The sequence below is a fragment of the Sinohyriopsis cumingii genome, chromosome 2 (assembly GCF_028554795.1).
Source record: "Sinohyriopsis cumingii isolate HCF-2022 chromosome 2, ASM2855479v2, whole genome shotgun sequence".
NCBI lineage: Eukaryota > Metazoa > Mollusca > Bivalvia > Unionida > Unionidae > Sinohyriopsis > Sinohyriopsis cumingii.
In genome coordinates this window covers 96,013,835-96,039,434 of record NC_142962.1, presented here as the reverse complement: position 1 = coordinate 96,039,434, position 25,600 = coordinate 96,013,835, and the positions used below count along the sequence as shown (strand labels likewise).

Genomic DNA, 25,600 nt, shown 5'->3' with positions numbered 1-25,600 from the left:
TCCAAATGGGAATGAAGGAAGTGAATCTTTAGAGACATATTGCAGCCAAGTTTCTTATACTTCATCAACATGTCTTCTACTAGTTCCTTATAGTTTTCTGCCCTAACATTTCCGAGGAAGTTTGTAGAAACTAGGCGAAAAGCATTCCATGCTTGTTTCGCGTCACCTTCCAGCAAGTTGTTGAACCAGTCATCTTTGAAAAGCTCTCGAATCTGAGGACCCACAAAAACTCCCTCTTTAATCTTTGCTTCGCTGAGTCGAGGGAATTTTTCATGCAGGTATCGGAATGCTGGCAAAGTCCGGTCAATGGCTTTCACGAAGTTCTTCATCAAACCTAGTTTGATGTGAAGGGGTGGTAGCAAGATTTTCTGAGCCTCAACCAGAGCTGGGTGTTGGATATTCTTCTCTCCAATGGCTACATTCTGCCTGTGAGTCCATTCCTTCCTCATGTAGTGCATTTCCCTTGCTCGGCTATCCCACTCGCATAAGAAACACATGTATTTTGTATATCCTTGCTGCAGTCCCATTAAAAGGGCAACTACCTTCAAATCACCACAGAGGTACCAGCTGTACTTGTTATACTCAATGGAATTCAGTAGCTGCCTTAAGTTATCGTATGTCTCTTTCATGTGGACAGCATACGCTACTGGAATAGATGGAAGAATGTTTCCATTGTGCAAAAGCACAGCCTTGAGACTCAGTTTCGAATAGTCCACAAATAGTCTCCATTCTTGTGGGTCATGAGTGATTTTTAAAGCATTCATGAGGCCCTCAATATCGGAACAGAATATCAGATTACTTTCCTTTCTGAAGAAAGGCTCCAATTGCTGGTGGCGCTTTCGATATGCAGTAATTGTGACATCTTCTTCTAGAAGATTCCATTGTTGGAGTCTTGATCCTAGCAATTCTGCCTTGTTCTTTGATAAGTCCAAATCACGAATCAGGTCATTTAGTTCTTCCTGTGTTATTCTGTGTGGGGTTGATGATGCACCACAGTGAAAATCTGGATCACTGCATGCTGATGGACCAGGAGAAGAACAGGTCGACTCACCTTTGTCTTCGTCAGATGAATCAAGAGAATATTCTGCTGGAGGTTCTGGAATAGGAAGTCCCTCACCATGTGGAACTGGTCTCAATGCAGACGGAATGTTTGGGTAGACTATTCTCGACTTCTTTCGCTTCGTTATTCCGCCGGAAAGAGGAGGAACCAAGCAGAAGTAACAGTCATTTAGGTGGTTGCTTGGCTCTCTCCACACCATTGGGACTGCAAACGGCATTGATGACCTTTTGCAATTCAACCACTGTGAAAGCTGTGTTGTACATGTAGCACAGCATATATGCGGAGCCCAAGGCTTGTCTTGGTCACCAACCTTGCATCCGAAGTAAAGATGATATGCCTTCTTCACTTGAGAATTGATACTTTTCTTCTGGTTGGCAAATGTCACTTCCCCACAAACATAGCAAAAATTGTCCGCGGTATTAACACACTTTCGAGGCATTACTGTTCTTTATTGTACGTAAATGGATAAAATAATAAGTTTTATGTAACAGTAGCTTGAACTGTCTCGCACAACGTCTAAAATATTTTAAATGCTGAACCTATCTGATTGGGCTTTATATAGTACACTGCTTACGTCAGCTTCAGCAGCCGCCTGGCATTAGTATAATAGGCCTACACATGTATAGTACACTGCTGACGTCAACTTACTTCAGCAGCCGCATGGCATTAGTATTGCATTGCATCAGAAAATGATGCAATCAACTGTGGATGATGTGAGCATGATGGTATTATGCAATGTTACATCATTATTCCGGATGTTGCTGCAGTCCTACTGGAGAAATTTACACAGTGAAACATAGAAAATGAGGTATATGAATATCTTCAAAACGAGAGCCAATACAAATTTTTCACGGTTATATTCGTGTTCGGCACACCAAAATACTACAGATTAGGGCCTTTTCAAGTCAGTAATGATTTCACTGTTGACCAGTGTTATTGACGTTTGACATAGTTGGTCGTTTGAGGACTGATGACAGCCACGGTGTTTTCAGGCATGAATCGTTGTCGGTACACTAAGGAACACGCTTTGGTAATGGTGCAAGCTTCTTTCAAAGGATCGACCCCTCCGTGTTCCATGAACAGTTCTCGAAATTTTCCACAGCATCGTCGTAAAATGTCCACGTCGGAACGACAATACTTTAACATTTCTTCCTGAAAGTCGAATGGGTCTGAGGCGTGAGCCTGGTACCAAGCGTAGAAAGCTTCTCGTTGTTCGCTACCCATGTTGTCGGGGTCGTAATAGTGAGCCTCAGGTAAATAGGGTAGAACGGCGTGTTGATTGACTTCGGTATTGAAAAAGTGAGGAAAATACCCTTTAGTCATTTCTGTCATTCCAAACGTTTTAGGCATTCGGCTCAAAGGCATGGTCAAGTAGCTCATCGAATCTTTAAACTGTACTTGTCCCACTTGCATGAAAATGATTTGGCTCCGTTCAAAGTGACTTTAGGACGCTCGGTGCCTTTTTCCGTATAGTATCTGAGAAGAAACTGTCCATCGTATCCGGAGAAATTGTGAGCCATCACCGTGGCATGACGATGGCAATCTCCGTAACGTTCGATGTCCTCTAGGCTCCACGTCTTGTCGATGGGGTCTAAGACCCATCGAGCGAAATCGCTTAGCGTGTTCGGTCCTCGAAAGATTTTTTCACGCCCTCCAGGAATCTTACTGCAGTGAGGGCAATGACTGAAGATAGGTTCTTGAATGCACTTTTCGCACGCTCGATGAGCCACGCAGAAATTAGGAATGTGAATGCCGGTCTCTTGCATACATTCGAAATCGAAAAAGATGAAATTGCCTTTCTTCTTGTGTCCATCCTCTTTCTCTGGTTGGGGTTGGTATTTTTGCACGTAGCATTGGTGTTCCAAGTCCACGATGTGGTGACAAATGTGACATTTTTTCTTTCCTGAACATACGTGTGCCTTGGCACTGTTGGTACGTATGCCTTGTCCCCACGTAGGGCACAATCTCAGGAGTTGACAAGCACATTTCTGCTGTGAACCTTGCGTCTTCAGATGTTGTTGGTAACAGGCAGGGCTGACAAACGTGCGCAAACAAGCAGGACAATGCACTGGTTCTTGCCCTTCGCTCAGACAGTGTGGAGAGGCCAAACATCCTGAGCATTGCGATCCACAATGTTTATGTTGTTCTCGATTGCTATAGCCATAGTCACATTTCTCACAGTAATAAACATATCCCAGGAATCCGGTGATACTGGTAATGGTATCGAAATGGTCATCGTGATAATAGACATGAATGTATTTTCCATCTTTAAAGTCTTTCCCTCGAAACAACAGAGGCCCACGCATTTCTTGAGGGTGCACTTTCAAGGTGTAGCGTGGAGCTAGGACATCTTGCAATGTTTGCATTTCAGGAATGCCACAGAGTGTGTCTTTGGACAGGCCGACTTGTTGCAACAGGAGTTCTGCTTCACTTCGTTGTTTGGCTCGGTCCGATTGTCGAATAGTTTTCCAGGCTCTTTTCCATTCTGCCGTGTCATTCTTGTTAGCATAGGTTCGTCCCACCACGATAGCCCTGGCTAAACACATCTGGTCTTGAGGGTTGTTAATTCGGACGAGACTCTTTTTGGTGCTGCGAAGTTCGTTCACCAATAAGATCTTTCTGCGGCCAGTCCCTTGAGGAGGAGAGACGTGGGTCATGTCCAGTGTGGCTTTTCCATCGGTGATGTCAAACTGGTCATTGGATTGTTGCACGTGTTGAATCTTGTCCATGACTTTGGAAGCGGTCAATTCTGCAGGGGTGCTAAACTCGATCCAAACAGGGGATTTCAAACCGTCGTGTTGTATGGAAAGTCTCAAGCGATCGTCTTCTTTGGGTTGACATTGTCGCTTGAGTATGGTGAGCAAAGAATCCCACACCCCGGTGATGAACCCTTCTGCTTTCTCTAACGGTACTACGGACTTGAAATCTTTAAACTTCACCGTGTATTTGTAAGCCGTGGTTCTAAATTTTCTAGAGGAGCGCTTTTCTGTCTCTCGAATGTCATAGTACTTTTCAGGGTTAACTAAGGGTGGTGAACTTTGTTTAGAGGGTTTGGATTCTGGTTCACTCATGTCCTCTTCAAAATCACTGGCATGAATTTGTGCCAAGACTTCAGCCCTGGTACGAGGCGATAGATCACGTTTCTGCCTCTTACTTTCTTCTTCTTTCTTCTCAAATGAATTGGATCGTTTCATCTTGACAGCAAAACGTCAAATGACTAAAGTTTAAACACCATGGACTAATTTATAGTCATGGCAGACCAGCGTATATAAAAGGGTGTGTGTCTTGTCCTTTCACTATTCATTTCACTCTCAAACCGAGCACAACGATGGAAGAGACTACACAAATCGAACGTTTCATCAGAGCTTTGCGAGGGGTCATTAGAAAATTCTCTTCAGACCAGCCGACGGACTACTCTGCTTCCTTGCGAGATAAAAGTCAAGATACTTGCTATATCTGTCAGAAGAAAGGGCATTGGTCTTCAGAGTGTCCAGACCGTGAAAAAAGAAAAAAAGGGGTTAGAAAAGACAAAAATCAAGATACCTGTTATTATTGTCAAGAAAAAGGACATTGGTCTCCAGACTGCCCAAAAAAGAAACAAGAGGAGTCAGAAGAAGAGAGGGATTCTTAAGAGGAAGAAGAAGAGGAGGAGGATAGCAGACAGGTGAAGAAAAAGAAACAGGAGAAGAAAAGAAGAAGGGAAGAAAGTGAGGAGGAAGAGGAGGAAAAGACTGTGACAGTGAAGAAATTTAAAAAACAGAGAGACTACACAGTGAGACAGAATAAGTGAATGTACTTTTTAAAGTGCTCTGTTGTGAATTGTGAATTGGATTGTAATTATTTATAAAGAATAAATTAGGTATAAAAATGTAAATGTCTTTGAGTTTTGATTTTAAATAAGAAGCTACACTCACGCACTCATATACAAGTAATATAGGGGTAAAATGGTTTTTTTTTTTTTTTTTTTTTTTTGAGTTATTGGCAATTGAAAGTCTATCTCTTTTCGAGAGACGTGGGTGGCCCTGAAAAGGGCCTTTGGTTTTTGGTGTAGGAGTTAGTTTAAGCAATCAACTTTAACTGCCTTAAGCCTTTACCTCGGCTGAGGCCTACTTCTGATGATGATGATTTGGTTGAAATCACTAAGGGTGGCACGGTAGGCTTAATCACAGGGTTGGCGTGTTTAGCTCGGGAAGGTCGTATTCTCTTCGGTCGTGATAAAGAAGTCTGATACATTTGTTTCAGACTTCTTAACTCCGCTAAAATGTCTAACAGTACCGTGACCGTTTGATTTTCACCCTCTTGTTTCTTTGCTGCTTCTTCTTGTTTTTTTCTTACCTCTTCTTGCTGTTGTTGCTGTAAAAGAAAAGCTTGTTCCGCTTCCTTTTGTCGTTGTATAAATTTCTCCAATTCTTCTTTCTGTCTCTGTCTAAAATTCTCCACGTGCTGTAATGAAGAAGGTGACAAAGGTTCCGGAACCAATTCTTGCGAGGTAAGAAAATCCACAAAATCCCAATTTACCTTTTCTGAAAGTAAGTCCGGGTTCCCTTGGGTGGTCTCCCCTGCTGGTGCACCCCAATTAATCGTTTTCTGAGTTTCCGTCATGTTGAATAACTTCCGCATAGATTGACTGCACACAGGCGCTAGCGAATCTATATAGACCACGTGACGTCACAGACTGTTCTCTTCGGATTGGATGCGAGCTGACTGAATTTTGTAACGCGTGTTTGGATTGGTCAATGAACTCAATCCGTTTCAGTCCTTCCTCTACCTATAAATCAGCGCAGTTCACTGCATTGATTTACCTGTTCTCGTCGCCTCAGCATGTGGACTGACGTTGAATCTTCCACCCTTGTGCCAACAATGATGTTCAGGACGGACATACCGATGTATGTCCGATCCGAATGGACAGTTGTCCATAGGACCGCCAGCAGCCTATGGATACGTAGGATTTACGTGGAGAGGCAAGGATGCCTCAAAAGAGTCCTGATTTACGGTCCTACAGTGAGACGAAGCCTAAGGACAAGAAGAAGTCACAGATGCCCTTTATGTTAAGGGCATATATAAACCCAAAGGCCCTTTTCAGGGCCAACCACATCTCTCGAAAAGAGATAGACTTTCAATTGCCTACCCCATTTTTTTCTTTTATTTTTAAAAAAATCCCCTGTTCAATTTCCCTTGTCCCTAGACAGTCCCACGATTTATTCCCTATGTTCAATTCCCCTTGAGGCTCAACAAACCCAAGATTATTTTCCATGTTCAATTCCCCTTGAGGCTCAACAGACCCAAAAAATTTTCCCATGTTAAATTCCCCTTGAGGCTCAACAGACCCAAAAAATTTTCCCATGTTAAATTCCCCTTGAGGCTAAAGTGACCCAGGTGTTTTCGTCATGTTAAATTTCCCATTGAGGCTAAAGTGACCCAGGGGTGTTTTTAATGCTAATTCCCATTGAGGCCAAAGTGAACCCATTCACTACTCACGTTAAACCTTCCGCAACGCGAATCTCTAATTATTTTTAAACGGGTTAGTGGGAGCTTGAGGGAGATGGAGGACTTGGCTTTAGATGGAATACCATTCCAACTTAATGTCGTGTGCTTCATGCCGCTTGACGCCGCGGCAGCCAGGAAAAAGTCCAACTTATAAGCTGCTATCAGGTTCCACAAAACTTAAACAACAATGGTTTCATTCAATGCTGTAGTAAAGCTAAGTGTTTTAGAACAGTCCAATGCTGGTTTGTTTATCATCAAATGTTTTAAATAAGATATAGTGGTTACAGTATCAACTACTTGCCCGGTCGATGTTAAGTTTGTATAACTCTGTAATAGACAGTTGACATCAGAACGTGCAAAAATTTCAACTAACAAAAATAATTATCCTTAGCAACCTTTAACAAAAGAGTAGATGTCATGGACATCGATATGTCTTCGAGGAATGTATACAAATATTTAATTTTAAACGTTATTTTTCAGGTTCATATTACAATTTGAAAATGAGGACAGCACTTCGATTCCTCATCAGACAGACACGTGCTAGATGTCTTGTTCAACGGTATTCGTCACGTGCACCAGCGCTATCTCTGAATGTGAATGTTGGTGGGGGACAAACATCAATCGAAACATCGAAGAGACATTTGAGTTCAGAGGCTGCAAATGACTTGATCTATAAAAGTCATTTTCCTGACGTAACCTTTCCAGAAGTTTCACTGGCAGAGTACATGTTTTCTTGTTTCAACAAGTTTGCGAATCGGATCGCTATTGTGAGTATGCAAAAAAATACACCATAGCACGTATACTCAACTTATCTTTATTTTTAAAGTTAATTTTTTTATTTTGTATATCCCCACATCTAAAAATATGAGACACTTTCTCCCTCCGTCCATTCCTCCTATCTCAGCCGTAACTACAACATGACTACATGTGTTGACAGAAAATATTCACTGTATGCTCATTTTGGAATCAACCGTCTTCGCTAGCCCTGGTCCTTTACGTTAACCTATCTACATAGACAAGTAAAATATCGGAACTTTTGCTCGGGAAGATGGATATCAACATGTGTCACAATTCTAAGCTGAGTTGTTGTGACCGCTCTTTCACTTTCTTGGTTTTATTCAAGATTTCATCATGATCGTGTTTGGGCTCACATTCCAAAGCATTATTATCTATTGAAACAAAGCTTGTCCTGAGAGGGCATATTGAGATGAATATATTTCACCCACCAAAAGTTGGTTGCTGTAACCTACTTTGTAAGGTTTCTTGAATATTACAATATACTGACGCGTGCTACGAAAACATGGCATCGTAGGAGTTCTTCGGTGGCACTTGTAACATTTACGATATGTAGAGAGTATGTCGAGAGACAAGAAAGTCAATTCCCACCGACAACGAATCTGAACACGTTTCAACCATCCCATCTTAACAGAAAATAATCAGACTTGGGGCCAAATTTAAACATTCCTTCGCAAGGAGAAATATTTTTCTTCGCATGTATACTTTGAATTTTGTAAACTATGGAGGTCCAAGTATATTTATTTCTAAGGATGGTTCGAAAATTTCAAGACGACATTGAGAGCGTACCAAACTCTGGATTTGTTTTTTTTTTTTAAAGTGAGCTCTATTCGTGTTTTTATTCCTCTAATGTTCTGCTGAATATGTTCACCTGTCGTTCACTATATATCGCTGTTAGACGGACTTGCATACCGCGTCTCTACGTAGATCACATGCATGGTATTATTAAAAATTGTTACAAGTGCCCATGATCTGTTGCTTACTATCAACTCCTACTGTCTTTGACGGATATACTTTTCTTTTGCCATCCGATGGCCAAGTAAAAAAAAATATCGTAGGTGAATGTTCAGAGTAAGCTTTGGCATACAATCCAAGCGATCAGTTAAAAAAAGGAAATTTTAACAAGTTTAAGTTAAGTATAAAGTAAAATTTCTTGCGATGATTTGTCAAGACCAACAGATGCGTTATGTGCAAAATACGACATTAAAAATTTGTCAGGAATAAATTTGTATGGTCAGACACACGGACGATAATACATGAGAGCTCATTTGAAATAAAATGTATGAAATTAATCGAATATTTGCTATCTTTTGCTTGCCTTTGCGAGGAAAAAAATTGAAATTGTTCGATGAATGAGCACAAACATAATATTATATTTATCACGCGACGAAATTTATAGATTTTTGGAACGAAACTGCAGAATATTCTAGATTTAAAAATACATTTGTGATGTCATTCGGTGATAGTATACCTCTTATATGTAGAATATTATGATATATACATGTCTCCGTCTGCCCAGATTGTATTACCAATGGAGAATTCTCAGATACCAGTCTGGTAAAATACAGCACAAGCTTCGCTCCCTCGAGGTACTATTGAAATCATCTAGATTAGACTTCATAACCTATGTGACGTCAAAAATTACAATAGGCTAATATATAATGTATTTATTTTGCAACATTGTTCCAACCAAATATAAATTGTTACCTTAAAGGTGTATACTGGCATATTCTGTTTTTTTTTTATTTTTTATTACTGGTCTCTTTAGTCAGAGCTTGTAGAGACGTTTAGCGCTCAAAACTTTGGATCACATCATTTTGGGACACCCCCCCCCCCCCGAGGCCATGGTTTGGCTTTCAATTGCTTTGCGATTAAAACCGAAGTAGGTTGGGTGATGCAGGCTAGATGCTGGCCACACTATTCACAATTCGTACTCTTTCAGAATGTATTGCGTCCGTAAGGCTGTTTTGAATCCTGGGTCATCTAGACATTCTAGTTGGTTCCCCACAGCATCGCGAATGCTATTCGCGTCTCTCTCTCATTGAATTTTCATGTCAGCGTCTCGAAATGAAGCTAAAATTACCGAAATAGTTTCGTGTACCTTGGATTTATACGTCGTTCATATTGACATACAGTGGAACACCATTCTATAATCCTGAAAAAGACTTGTTTGTGTACATGTAATCCGCTACGGTTGTCCTGAGTTCTGGAAGAGTCTATGTTTGACGTGCGATTGCTAAGCAGTTAGTCACAACAGGCGGGGAAACCAGAGCCGTGTTGCCTACAATGGTGGTACAATAATCACTTCTGCATTGTCGTCCACAATCTTTTGAAGAACACGTCCCTCCAGGCTGAAAGGGGGGAACATATATAAAATTAATACATGCCACGTCATAGAGAAAGCATCAGTGGCACATGCATGTGGATCTGGTACATATGACACATATTTCCGAATTTGATGAGTCAATCTAGAGGCAAGCATATCAATATAAAAATTTCCAAATATTGCATGAATTTTGTTAAAGCTAGCTTTGTTTAACATCCACTCTGCATCATCGTTGAAATACCTAGATGAGTGATCTACCTCCATATTATTCTTTCCAGGAAGATGGCAAGCACTCAACTAGATATGCCTTTCTATCACCACAACCAAATATAACGAGCCATTTGATCTAGTACTCATTTACCCCTCCCCATCCCATGAGAGAACTGTCATTTTTAATAACAACATCTGGGTTACCTCTGTAAATAGGCTCAAAACTTTAACATTTTGGAACCACCATTTAATTGTATCTTTAGCGAAAGAGAAATGGATGCATCATAACTGCCTTTCTGCATTTTCAATAATCTGTCGTTTTCCCATTCCAAAGATCTGTAGTAGAGATGGGTATATTCTAAGCCTGGTTCACTAGCAGCCATTGTCCCTATTACTTATGTTATTTCAACAATAGCAAATGCTTCTGTTTCAAGAGCGATTCACAAAACCCTAGCAATTCATGTGCCTTTACCTCAGTCAATCGAACACTGATGTTTACAGAATTAATGAGAAATCCCACAAGGCTGATAGTTTGTGTGCATTCCAAAACGGATTTTGTGACGCGTATTGTAAATCCTAAATCGTCCAATTATGCAACAGTATGACACACACTGTTTTTACCCTCTAAGTCTGTTGAAAGTAGTATAGTTGGAAACCCTGGGGACAATGGAATATTCAGTCAAAAAGGTCTTGGGACCTTATAGGGACAAGATTTATAGGGACAATGGAAATCCCAGTCAGAAAGGTCGTGGATCCTTCTGGGGACAATATTTATAGGACAATGGAAATCCCAGTCAAAAAGGTCTTGGGACTGTATAGGGACAATGAGACTTACCGTTAATACAGAATGGGACAGGTGATGTTAAGTCACCGTACTGAAGATTGGTAACAATGTAGAAAGGGGCTGACCTCAGTTTGACCAAACAGCGGGAAAAAGATGGAACGCTTGGCGGAGCGGGACTAGCGGTACGTAGACATTTATAACACATACATTTATAACACATACAAGATACAGACACAGATGGATGAATATCACTCTATGACACAAACAACTGTACAGCCGACTAAAAATTATTAGGCAAGAAAGTATATCATTTCTAGGCATATGAGTGGCCCTGAAAAGGGCCTTTGGTGTTTTGTTAACATCATTCCGTTATGACAGAGACCACTGCATAGGTCTTCTTCTCTTCCTCAAACTTCTTCTGTCGTAGATAAAGACTCTCTTTAAACAGCCTTGTCTCTTCGCATAGATTCTTCTTTTCCAAACGCTCGTATCGGTGATCCGGATAAATGTCCATGATGATTCGACATACATGGGTAGGTCCGTGCGAAACAGCATTGACGATACTAGGGTAGATGATTCAACATTGGTCCACATCTTGTGACGAGAACAGATGAAGGAAATGCAGTGAACTGCGGTTATTTATAGTGGAAGAGCGGATCGAAACAGATTGAGTTCTTTCACCAATTCTAACACGCGTTAGAAATTTCAGTCACAGTGCTGAGTCTGTTTTCCAAACCGAAGAGATCGGTCTGTGACGTCACGTTCCCTATATAGATGCGCTAGCGTCTGTGCGCAATGAATCCATGCGACATAATTTTCAAACAAGACGGAAACTAAGAAGACGATGAATTGGGGTGCATCGGCCGTGGAGACGAGAAGTGATGGTATCGCATCGTCTACCAGAGTCAACACAGTCTTACTTCCAGATGAGACCGATTTTAATTGAGATTTAGTCGATTTTCTTTCTTCGCAAGAATGTGTTTCGGTACCAGTACCTTCACCACCTTCTCCTTCTTTACCACACGTCGAGGATTTTTAGCAGAGACAGAAAGAAGAATTGGAGAAAATTTTTCAACAGCAGAAGGAAGCAGAACAATCTTTTCTCCTTCAACAGCAACAGCTAGAAGAAGAAGCAAGAAGAAAACGACAGAAAGAAGCAGCAGAGAAGAAACAAGGTCTAAGGGAGAAGGAGGGCACTGAAAGTCAAATGGTAACGGTACTCTTAGATATTTTGGCAGAGTTAAGGAGTCTGAAACAAATGTATCAGACTTCTTTATTACGATCCAAGAGAAAAAGACCTTTCCAAGCCAAACAGTCCAACCCTGTTACTATGCCTGAGATACCACTCCACTGACAGGAGCAATTGCAGAAGTAGGCCTTGGCCGTGGCAAAGGCTTAAGGCAGTTGAAGCTGGTTACGTTCCGTTCCTGAGTTTGTTGTTTGGAAAACAAATACCCAACGGTCCTTTTCAGGGCCACCCACTTCTTTCGAAAAGAGATAGTATTCATTTTGCCAAAATCAATTAAAACTCCAAATTCCTTTGTTTTGGCTCCATGATGTACATGTGTGAATGCGTGAGTGTAGGTTCTTATTCTAAAAACTCAAAACCAAGAGACGCTTACATTTTCTGTCTGGTCTATCCTGGTACAAATGGTAAAATCCAATTCACAACACAACACTTTAAAAAGTTCATAGACTTCTTCTGTGTGTTTGTTCACTCTCTCTGGTTTATTCTTGTTTTTTTTTTTTGTTTTTTTTGAATTTTTTCACTTTCTCAGTTTTCTTCCTCTTCTTCATCACTTTCTCCTCGTTTTCTTTTCTTCTTTTTTTCTCTTTCTTTAGGGCATTCTGAAGACCAATGTCCGTTCGTTTGACAATGATAACAGGTATCTTGACTTTTGTCTCTTCTGACACCTGTTTTGCTTTTTTGACAGTCTTGACACTCTGTAGCCCAATGCCTTTTCTTCTTACAGATATAGCAAGTATCTTGACTTTTATCTCGAAAGGAAAGGGAGTAGTCCGTCGGCTTGTCTGGAAAAGCTTTCGTATGACACGTCACAAAGCTCTGATCAAAAGTTCGATCTGTGTGGGCCCTTCCATCATTCTGGTCGGTTTGAGAGAGAAATGAATACTGGAAGGGAAGACACTACCCCTTTATATAGGGAATACTCTGGTTTGACATGGTTATAGGGACCCATGGCATTTAAAATGTAGTCATTTGACTTTATGCTGTCAAGATGAAATGATCGCATAATTTCGTGGAAAAAGAAAAAAGTAAGAGACAGAAACTAGATTTTTCACCTCGCACAGTAGCTGAAGTCTTAACAAATTCATGCCAGCGATTTTGAAGATGACACAACATCAAGAGGAAACTTCTGAACGGTGTGTTGTGATGTGCAAGTTAGTGACTAAACCATTTCGATTCACCACTGGAGTACGATCATCTCTGTGCAGAAAATACACTTTTTGCCTCCGACAAAAAGAGGTATAAAAACGGGCTACCATGCCACGACCTTTATCAGTGGTGATAAAACAGATTCCGTGGAATGAAATCAATGAGAGTATTCAAACGGTGGAGGATTACCAACACGTATTCTATGAACTGTGTCCATGAATTGGGGTTGTCGTGTGGTGTGTCTTAATGACTTCCTTTCTGGGATTTCGTTTACCAGCCGATTCCTTGTGGACTCTTTAAGAACAGTACTTAATAAAAGATGAAAGTGGTCCCGTTCAATGTCCACAAGAGACTCATTCTGTTAAAAGCTTTACGCTTTCATCTCGATACCTCTCAACTTCTACGGGAAAAAAGATTTGTGAAATTTTAGGTGCTGAAGATGTGTACGACGATGTGTGTGCAGCTTGTGACTTACACCCTCACTGGACAGATGTACGTGACTGGAAAAGTTGGGGTTTCGAGGCATGGATCAAAGAAGTGGCCAATTATGCCCAATTCAAACCTTCAGTGAAAAAAATAAATTTTAAACTTGTGTTAGTGCCAGTGCCAGAAGAAGCATGTGTCACCGAGTGAAATCACTCCCGTCAGGACAGAACTGTCATGGACATTCCCGAAAGACCATTCCGGCAGAACACCTGTGTGACTGTATCCAATGCAGAGACAGTAAGAACATAACACTGTTCCTAGGTCACCTTTGTTACCAAAACATGTTGTACAGAGACTTGTTTATATTCCGCTTTGATCGTTTTGATGTGTTTTTTTTTTTTTTATCGTTTTACTTAACCACGTGGCTTTTATGTATTTTTGTCTTTCGTGCTGTTCCTTTTTATATTTCAATAAACGTGTCCTGACAAAGTTTGTCTTAGTGTCAAAAGTGACATTCCCTGCATTTTGGCTACCTCTATTGTCTCTGCTCCATCTTCCTCCACGAACACTTAGATCGTGCCAGTTTGGAGGTCTTGTATCTTCGTCATCCCTTTAACATGTTAATTGCCGGACCTATCGGTTCAGGCAAAACAGAATTTATCAATCGTTTGATCGAACATAAACATCATTTGGTCGATCGTGGTGACAAAAAGAGTGGCAATCGGCGTAAAGCTTCTTGCGACAAAATCAAGGCGATTCCATCGTGTTTGTGATAGGCATTCCTGGCGAAGACGACTGAATCCTGTCTGACCCCAGCTAAACTCATCGGGTCATTTTTGACACGTTCGGAGAAGACGAAGAAGAAAATAAGTTTACGCGCAAAGGGCATCGTCGTAATGTCAGTGTCATTTACATCACCCAATGTACTCTTTCAGAATGTATTGCGATCCTAATGCCCCCAAAGTCCACCCCAAGAAAAATGTCACTCCCAAAAAGCTAAACGGACCCAAATTAAGAAAAAGATCAACGGTGTCAAAACGGGTCACAATCCCAGAAAAAGAAAAAAGCTCACAGAAAAATAAAATTCCCCAGAAAATAGGTTTTGCCATCAATAGAGTCACTTCGGCAACCTTACATTCACAAACCGCGACCTGCAGCGACGGTGACGGCGTCTCCAGTAGCCACAGATTCTTCCCCTTCTCTGTTGTTATTGATGCCTGCCAGACCCAATTTGACACCCGTTTTTCCTCTAGCGGTGACGCCTTCCTCTTTAGTGTAGTTACAGCTGCTTTCAGTGTACCTGCCCCCAAAATCAAAATCCAAGAGAGATCGGGCATGTTACAGAGTTTACCGAACTTATCCAAGCAAGAACTGTCCCGATTTAGTCCGTTGCGAACCCCTTCACGACGTGTGATGCCTGTCATCAAGTTGATACGACGTAAAGAGAATCAGTTGCGACGCATTCCAGTATAAAATAACACCTGCGGTAAAGGATGGGGATTAGTGCTTTTTTGTGCTCCTGAACGCACAAAGATGTCCCATAAAAGAAATGCACACCACTCTTTGGCTAGAAAAGGATAAAAGTTCCTCCTCGTTTAGCCAAACATTGAGACATGTTTTCTGCCCTGTCCAAAGCTCCTTCACCCATGTGAAAACAATTCATTCAAACAGCCTCCAAAGACGTCGTCAATACCGTGTGTGAATATTTCTTGAATGTCCTGAAAGGCACTATACCTTTGTCAAAACATCAGAAAGAATGCTTAGCCAAGCATCGACACGTTCGTCGCCAAATGGTGCAAAAGAAAAAATTCATCCGTCAAAAGATGTTGGTACAACGCGTGGGAATTTTGCCCATGTTGTTAGGACCCCTGCTGAAAGGAGCATTGGGGACAACGTTGGGAGGACTCATGGGAGTAAGATAAAAAAAAAGGATCAACAAGATAAAAGGGACCTCCGGAGTCCAAAAATCTCAGACATGACCATTTAAATTAAATGGAAGGATGAAAACTGGCTTTAGTGATTTACAAACGACGGATGGAATACCATCGATGGCAAGAACAATGGACCCCGCATTTGCCTCCCCATCCTCATTTGACCGAGATGTCCCAGTTACAAAACGAATTGAAATCGCTGATGGATCGCAACGATCTGTCCGAAGCAGAAAAATCGCATAGGTACGGTCAACTGTTGCAACGACTGCAACTCTTTCACCAGAAAGGTGTAGACGACACAGCTCAACCGTCTCTGAAAGATGTTAAGACCCTGATGAAAAGTCCACCACCACCACTATCCCCACTACCCCCAGTGACCAAGACAGAAAAAGGAGAAGAATTTCAAACTACACCAGAAAAAGTACGGAAGTTAACAACACCAACAGAGAAAGTATGCAAGTTAAAAACACCACCAACTCCAGAATTCGATGGATTATAAAGATGACGGCCACCCCTTCTTCCACAGAAGAGAAAAGGAAAGGAGTGAAGACAGAAGTGAAACAAGACCCGATTACTCCAGTTCAAACATCATCATCCTCCTCGACACTTATCGCTCGCCAGACACGAATAGCATTACAAGTCAAGAAAATCACACAAAAAAGAGAGTTGCATGAGTGAAGAGTGGGTACTTATTAACAAAAATGGAGATGTTAGCCAACATTTTATACGATCCAAAAATTGATGCCTGGGAACCTTATTACCTTTGAACTACAGTTCGTACACTGCTTCTTAGAATCCTCGTTTTTGTTAAAGATGAACTACCTCATCGCAAACCTCAAAATTATCTAGCTTATGTCATCTCCCAGGAACCCACTGAGAAGCCGTCTACTTTCCTAAAGAAGGATGTGTATTGAGTATTTTGATTCGTATGGATTGCCACCTTTGGAAGACGACATCGTCAATTTTATCAGAAGAAATGCCCAGACTACACGATTCATTAATGTGAAATTACAAGGCACAGAGTCAGTGGTGTGTGGAAAATATAGTCTGTGTGTTTTTGTTGGCAGTTAGCGTTTGGAGGTAAAAAGTAAGTGAGTGTTTCTTTTAGGTCCGCCAGTTCCATGTTTGTTTTGGGTGATGAAATGGAGCGCTCGCCAGTCTGGCTACCCATCATTGATTCGTGAACTATGAAGAATGAGTAACAGAATCACAAAATTCTTGGAACTTCAGATGCACCTGGAGTATGCCAGGCGCCTCCTGGACAAACTGGCTATGGAGTCCATAGAAGAATGTGCGAGAATAGAAGTGGAGGAGGATCATGAGGAGAGGAAAAAGAATTAAGAGAAGAAAGAATCCTGCCTCATCTTATGCTGAGGTAAGGACGCCGCCACCACTACAACGAGCACGACAACCAGCACCACAATCTATCAACGCCAGCTACAGCCACCAGTACCAGTGCCAGAAATAAGGAGACCTCATCAACCCCAACTAAAAAATAGAAGACAGAGGGAAGTCTTCACTATCCCACAAAGTGAAGACTGAGATGATGAGACTACTCAACCCGCCATTGCGCTCCCATGAACAAATGTAAATTGGGAGCAGGACTGGATTATACGTAGGGCCAGGCCTTGGAGGTGCCAGGATTAGCCAGGTGTATTTGAAGTTTTAAAAAAACCCAGCCCTTCTCAGGCTTAACTAATTCTCTAGAAAAGAGTCTATTCAAGTTGCCAGTTTGAGTGAGTGTGGAGTAATGTGATTATAAACACTCCTTTACGGATGTGATTGTGCGTGTGTGTTCGTATTAGCTCGCGTATGTTTATGTGGATAGTAGAGTGTGTTTATACGAGTGCGCGTACGTTTGTTTGGATATTAGATTTTGGAGTTTGTAAGCGGTCGCGTACGTTTGTGTGGATAGTAGATATTGTGATGTTTTCTCCTTCCCGTTTGTGGATAGTATATTTTGGGTTTATGGATAGTATAAAATAGTTGTTTTCTTCTTCCCGTGTATTGATAGTATATTTTGGGGTCTGTATGACTTCGCGTACTTCTGTGTGGATAGTAGATATTGTGGTGTTTTGAAAGTATAATTATGGGTTTGTATGGGTTCGCGTACGTTTGTGTGGATAGTATATTTGTTTTTTTGTTTTTTTTCCTCTTCCCTGTGTGGATAGTAGATAATATTTGAAGTGAGTGTAAGGGATGTTTTCCTTCACGTCGGTGCTTGACAAATGTAAAGTCAAGCGTCCGTCATTCGCGCCATCAGGGGAATACATTTTAATCAATCAGAATTAATGATCAAACTTTAACAATCTAAAATTAAACCTGATTTGATAGTCATTCAAGAAACACTTATCCACCAAAACAAACTAAGACTATGCCAAACATCCCAGGTTATTCAGCCAGCAATTTTACTACGAGTGACAATGAGCAAAGAGGGGGTGGTTTAGCGAATCTTTGTCAGTGACACACTCCCAAATATATATCAGTGACACACTCACAAATACATCATTCCAACAGCACCCTGTAGCCACAAATGACCCCAATAATCACACACCTCTTGAGTATCAATCGATACTCATCCACAATGGGCAATTTTTATTCGAAATTGTTAATATTTATGACCCGGGCAAGCCTCATACCGTCTCCCCTCTTAAATATGCACAACTTATCAGCACATCAAATGAATACATGATATGCGGCGACTTCATCGCACATAGAAAAAGATGGGGAGGAAAGCACAAAAAACAAGAGGCAAATTAATTGAAGAATGGGTTATCAACAACAATCCGGTCATACTTAATGATAGTACTAAAACCAGAATTTCACCAGAGGATGGATCACTATCGGCAATTGATCTAACAATTTGCACACCCAGATTAGCACCTATATCTAATTGGTAAGTAGATAGAGATTCCACGTTGGGCAGTGACAATTTCCCCATAATTATTACTATTAATCTCACCAATCCAGTTGCCACTTTTCTAAAGTCTCCAAGTGGAAACTGGACAAAGCCAACTGGCATTCATTCAATTCCTTGCTCGTCGAAATAGCTATAGCCAACCAACGGGAAGACGACATTAACAAATACAATAAAACAAATCCTTTAAGCGATCAATGCAGCCGCCACTCAAAGTATTCCCACGATTGGAACAAATAACACCACAAATGCAAAACAACCGATCCCATGGTGGAACGACGACTGTAAAAATGTAATCAAGGTAAAAAAGAAAGCTCTCAATAAATTTCGCGATACCGGTCATTCAGCTGGTTATACAAGCTATAAAATAAAAGTAAAACAAGCAAATGATATCATTAAAAGAGCAAAGGAAAAATCTTGGCAAAAATTTTGCTCCACCCTTGAAATTAATCAATGCAATTCAAAACAGGTTTGGAATAAACTAAAAGCAATGCGAGGCGCAAATAGTAACAATATTCCAAATATCAAGGGTACAACAACTAATAAAGAAAAAGCAGAACAACTAGCAATACACTTCGCTGGAATGAGCAACAATGACAACCATACAGCCAAATTCTAAGCACATAGAACAACAATAGAGTACAAATATCCATACCTATTTACTGACCTAGATCGACGGATTTCTCCCCTAAATGAACTGTTTAGTTTGAACGAATTGAAATCAGCACTTAGAAATAAGAAATCCACCTCCCCAGGAGAAGAAAAAACATGGATTTGAAATATATAAGAAAATACCACACACTATGGAAGAAATCATATTAGATATGATTATTCAATCAAGGCAGACAGGACAAATTCCCCACAAATGGAAACAGGCTATAGTTATTCCAATCCCTAAAGCTGACAAGGACACCAAAGAAATATCCTCTTACAGACCGATCTCCCTTACCGATACCATATGCAAGGTGATGGAGACAATGATAAACAACATCACCGTGAAAGCATCAATCTTCTGTCACAAAACCAAAGTGGCTTCCGCAATTAAAGATCCACCCTAGATCAACTAATAAGGCTCGAGTCCCGTATCAAACTAGCATTTGATGCTAAAAGAAAATGCGATAGACATCTCATAGCTCTTTTCTTAGATCTTGAGAAAGCCTTCGATTTAGTTTGGACTGATGGTCTCATTGCCAAACTGAACCATTATGGAATCAGTGGCAACATGCATAAATGGATTAAAACCTTTTTAAAAGACAAACATGTCAGAACCAGAATAGGGGCACATTAGTCAGAAGAATATGTGCTAGAGAATGGCACCCCACAAGGACGTGACCTGAGTCCGACCCTATCGAGAACGCTCTGTTTACCTCAGCAAAATAGACATATCGCAATTTGCGGACGACAGCGGCTTATGGAAAGCGGGAAACCCACGCAGCCAACAACTATTAACAGAACTACAAGTCAGTTTAACTAATGTCGGCAAATGGGCCGACAAATGGGGGTTCAAATTATCAAATGGAAAAACAACGGGAATACTATTCTTCCCCCCCCCCCCATTAAGGATACAATATAAAACCACCAACCATATATATCCAAGGCGATCCAATCAAATTTGAAAGAGTGGCAAAATTTTTAGGCATGTACTACGACCAACACCTCACATGGAATCATCACATCACCAAATTAATACGGCAATATAGCAGAAACCTTAACCGCCTGAAAAACATCAAAGGTTTACAAAGGAGTGCAGACCAAGATACACTGGTAACACTTTTCAGGGCCTTAATCAGATCCAGACTGGATTATAGATGCCAGATCTATGCATCTGCCAAACGATCAATTCTCAAACGCCTTGACATAATTCAAGCAAAAGCTCTACGTATATGTATAGGCACACTCCGAAATACCTCTAAAGAAAAACTACATATCCTAACAGGCCAAACCTCTTTAACATTAAGGAGAGAAGAATTGACATTAAGATATGCAGCCAGAATTGCTATACAAGATCCGAGCCATCCAACAAGAAACATCATTAACAAATGCAACTTCCCATTTAGCCAGAGACTCGTCCCCTTCCCACCATCTGGGAAAATGATCCACACATTATGTAAAGAACTACAATTCGACTGCCTTCGTGCAGAAATAATACGATATCCAGACACTACTCCATGGACAAGGAAAAAACCAATTATCAACACCTTAGCTACAACATTAGGATCCAAAGTAGAACATCCTTTAGAAATAAGATGAAAGATCTTTACTAAATTAGACACTTCTAACAAAGGTTTTGTCAAAATATACACAGACGGGTCTAAATCAAACAACCTAGACAGAACTGTTGCAGCACACACTATTCCGGAACTGAATAACAAAATAGGAAACCGACTCCCGGAAAATTTTTCAATATACACAGCAGAATTCTGGGCCATATTTGAAGCAGTAAAGACAGCATATCAACAGATAATTCAGAAAATACTAATAATAAGCGACTCACTTAGTGTGCTTAAAACACTGGAAACAGACAACTCAAAGGGGCGTGAAAACCTCCTTAAAGAAACCTACTTGCTATTTAATAACATGGAAAAACAAGACCAAATTATAGAATTCATGTGGTTTCCATCGCATATAAACATCCCAGGTAACGAGAAGGCCGACCAAGCAGCAAAGAACGTACTGAGCGAACTAGAACCAGCCCACATCGATTAGAGCGTCTCAGAATTATACAGCATTATAACCCAAAAAATTTCCTCTAAATTGCAAACCCAGTGGGATACATGCCTTAAAGAACGTACGGTATACTCGATTAAAAAAACAGTGAGTCGCAATACCAAAGCACCGAAAACTAATATCAAACATCATCAATGGATCATTAACCGAATCAATACAGGAAAAACCTGATGCTACACCTGCATCTATCACTCAGTTCGGCGCCTTGAGCTGTCCAAACGTATAATCAATTAAGCAATGCAATAGGTGATTTGTAATTAAGTAACCATCATTCATACTAACATCTGCTCTATCAATATTTAAGGCATGATGAATCGTCTTAAAATATACTAACTATGACTGGCCAACTAAAATAAACATTATAAGGCGGCTTAAATCTCAGCCATCAGGGCCCGCTGCACAATGTGGCAACAAATTGACTCATAAACTAATTAGAAATTAGAGTAACAACCCAAAATTAGACCTATAACGTGGATAAAATCCCAAAGCCATCAAGATCAGCTAGACAAGGTGGTACCACATTACATAATTAGGAAATATGTCCTTAAAACATTAGAACTATAAGATGACCAAATCTCAATCATCAGGCATCCCGCACAAGGCGGAAATATTTTTAGAATACCAAATATTACTCGATTAAATAACTTTTCCCTAAAATAGACTAGGAGATTCATCTTGCCATCTATACCTATATCTTCTTCTACAAATAGCACACATGATTTTCCAAATTATAAACACGGCAAACGACGCCATTTACTTTTCGGAAATTGGGGCACAAAAATCGATCCTGGATGTAGGGCGCATTCCTTCCACTGAGTCCGACCCTCCTTTGCCACCTCCAGACATGTACCATCTAGGTGAGTGCATGTGGACCATTCCCACTCACCACGAATCCCGTGAGACATTAGTGTCTCGAAATCGGACTAATCAAATAGCACTTCCTATGTGCATGAGTACGTTGGTGGAAGTGGCACCATTCCTTCCCCCTCGAAAAAATCAATCATTCCCAAATGGGAAATTAAACAGTCGTACACGCTCGCAAGGGCGAACACAACTTTAATTAAAACGACGGACCGACCGACCATTCGCGCCATTCTACAGAATAACCAAAGAAGATGGGAAGCAACCATATTAATAAAATGTTGAAACTACAGCAAGTTATGGATACGATTGGCATAGTGGTGTATTATTAGTGAAAACTGAAAATGGAGCCTATAGTCCACACATTTGGAATTAATTTGAAAAATGCTAAGGAGCAACTGAGACAGATGATTAAAGAAGAAAAGGAGAAGGAGGATGAAGAGGACATACAGAGGATGAAAGAGTGGAATTACAAATTAGGAAAGGAAGAAGAAAATAAAAGGAAGAAAGAGGAAGAGGAGAAGGAAAAACAGGAGGAGGAAAAATGAGAACAAGACGAAAAGTGTAGGACAGAAAATAAGAAGCTGGTGGAGGAGTAGAAGAAATTAGAAGAAAACCAAATGGCCTTTTTAGGGCCACTCATATGCCTCTGAAATATTTACTTTCTTGCCTAACACTTTTTATAGTCGGTTGTATAGTTGTTTATGTCATAGATTGATGTTCAACCATCTATGTCTGTGTGTTGTACGTGTTGTAAACATGTATGTACCGCCAGTCCCGTTCTGCTAAGCGTTCTAGGTTTTTCCCCGCTATTTGGTCAACTTGAGGTCAGCCCCTTGCTACAGTGTTACCAGTCTTCAGCACCGTGACGTCACCTCACCTGTTCCATTCCTATTGTCCCTATATTAATGGTAAGTCACATTGTCCCTATACAGTCCCAAGACCTTTTTGACTTGGATTTCCATGGTCCTATAAATCTTGTCCCCAGAAGGTCACACGACCTTTTGACTGGAATTTCCATTGTCCCTACAAATCTTGTCCCCAGAAGGTCCCACGAATTTTTTGACTGGATTTTCCATTGTCCTCAGGGTATCCCACTATACTACATTTCAGCCTTGAAGCAGACTATCATCCAAAATAGACAACATTGAGATAACCCATCTTACGCAAGGAAGAAAAAACAGGCTTCATGATTTTGGTGTATATGCGTGGTGCAGATGCCAGTCCATTTGGTAAACAGGTGTATTGATAAAAATTGTCCTTTCCAGCGAAAAGAAATATTTGCCGAAAGCAATGTTAACCGAAACTGAGATATACACGTTTCATGTCAATTGAACCAAAATAAGAACCTTTGCGAACCATGGTCAGTTCTGTTTTTAATGTCTCCATTTTGTAATGGTGATATAGCACATGTGCATTGAAGCATAAAGGTTAAGTATAATCTGGATTCTCTCAATCTTTTCCATTATGAATATGTTAGACAAATCATTTACACAGGTAAAATTCATTCTCTCAACTATTCCCTTATTCAACAGTTTATCATTTTCTGTTGTAAATTACAGTGGATTCTTTGTCGAGATTTTTTTCTTCTGTTTTGGAATGCAAGTTTGGACTGGGCTGATATCGATATCGAGTCTATAATATTTCATAGTAGATGAAATCCAGGCATCAGAGGCTATCGTATGCAAGTATTTAGTATACCGACTAACCTTACCAGCGATAACATTTTCTGGCGTATTATATAAGGCAGGGAAAGTGCTCTCGTGAATGGGGAAACTACTACTTACAGCTTTTGTTGATGAAACAACTCTGCCTCTGTCCACATATCTTGATGAAGGTGATAAAGTCTCTATGGTTTCCGCTGATATGGTTACCGCTGACATGACTGAGACTAGTCCTACATGTACGACCTCGACGCTGCTATTTATGTTTTGTGCGTCAGGCACTAAAACAAAAATAACATGTACTATGTCTTACATTGTAGGACTAGGGCTGAGATCTGTCCCCATCTTGAAAAAAAAAAGACTTTGGTCCTGTTTGAGCACCTTCATAATTTTAGGTTCGTCCAGTGCTTGAAGATGGTAGGTTTCCAGACACTTTGTTCCCCATCTGCAATATTGTTGACATTTGTGGACAGGTCATCTGCAAACAGGAGGTCAGTTACCTTATTTGGGTGCACACAGAGATTGGTAACTGTACTGAAGATTAGGCTTGATAATTTCTTTCCTTTTCTGAGACATGTCACAAAATCCTGAGGAAACATCCGCTGCACACATTGCCGGATTACTAAATAAGTAGAGTAGGCACCGGCCTAGGGACCCCGCGACAACGGATACAAATACTATTTTTTTGATAAATGTATTAGGAGATAATTTACGAGGAGGAGGCAAGATTTAGACTGCCTAAGGGCCTCCACGGGGTTTAATCCGACACCTGCAGCACATAACCAGCATCTGCAAGATGTTTATTTACATTACGGCAAATTCAACGATAACGTGCTTCGTCATCTTTAGGCTTAGTCAAGAAAGCTGGGTGATCTCGTTTAAACCGGTTTCGTCGCGCTCTATGACGTAAGAGGGAGCGCACATGCGGTAGGGAAAAAGTTGTAATTCTAACATAAACAGAGACGCGACAATGTCGTAATTTATAAACAAAGCCTGCGGAAACACTGGCAAGAAAAACTGGCAGTCAAATCCAATAAATTGGAGACAATTATGTAGCTTCGTATATATGTTCGGTATGGTATGTTATATCTTTTATTTTTCCCCATACAGGTATGTGCATTCATGCACGTAAAAGACTTAAAAAACGGCTGTCAGTTCAGATTAAACTTTAATTAAATTTTACATCATGCTAAATTACTGTATGTTACTCCGCTATCCCATACATAGTTGAACACAATCATGAATGAACAATATATGTTCGAAGATGCACGCGACTTCTTCTTCACGCGATCAGACACTAGTAATATAATAATTCAATCCAAATCGACTTTCTTGACCCAGTGTAACGCCGAACTATCATTGTAAAACTACACAGCGATCGATAATTTTCGGCTGTAAATTTTGTTACGACAATTAATGTGTAGATCACTAAAAATAAGTCCAGATTGAATAAATTGTGTTAGCCCTATATTATAATTAAATTTAAAAAATAAAATTATTTCTTTTGAACTTATGTCAATAAATGCGCGTAATGGGGGTAAAAAGCAAACGGGATGGCGTGCAAATGCTATAATTTGAACTATTTAAAAAAGGCACTTGCACAACCTCCCGTTTGTTTGTACCTCCCCTATTTTATTGTCGCCACTGTCAACTTCCTGGCGTTTGTAATCAATGGAAGTTTCTTTTGTAACACGATCTTTGATAATCTCAAAACTTCCATTAACTTTGGAGTTACAACACATGTACCTCCTTTCTGTTTGTTTTAGAAATATTACAAACAGATATTGCAAATATGGGAAGCAGACGACAGCTTTTAATGACGTAAAAATCAGACAGTCGACAGTGTTAGGAACCGCTTGACGACGGATAGGTTAGAAACTATGAATCACTGAATTAAATCACTACGTTTAGTGCATTTTTTATTTTTATATATATAAACAAATATCTTTTTTTTTCGTTTTTAAAATCGGTGGGGGAGGGTGTGCGAATGTTATAGTAGCCCACAGGGTCTCGTACT

General features: G+C 40.4%; 1 protein-coding gene across 3 annotated transcripts in view; it reads left to right on the top strand.

Annotated features, from left to right (window-relative positions):
* The window catches only part of LOC149805421 (putative 4-coumarate--CoA ligase 1), a 174,671-nt gene that overhangs the window by 114,457 nt on the left and 34,614 nt on the right, over positions 1-25,600 (top strand). For 2 of the 3 annotated variants that reach the window (XM_089949989.1, XM_089949990.1), the window contains exon 2: positions 7,028-7,314. In XM_089949989.1, coding sequence (XP_089806115.1) covers positions 7,048-7,314 — 267 coding nt within the window. In that variant the 5' untranslated portion in view covers positions 7,028-7,047. Of the gene's footprint in view, positions 1-7,027; positions 7,315-24,506; positions 24,662-25,600 lie in introns of those variants that run through there. The other variant, XM_089949994.1, reaches the window with a different exon arrangement.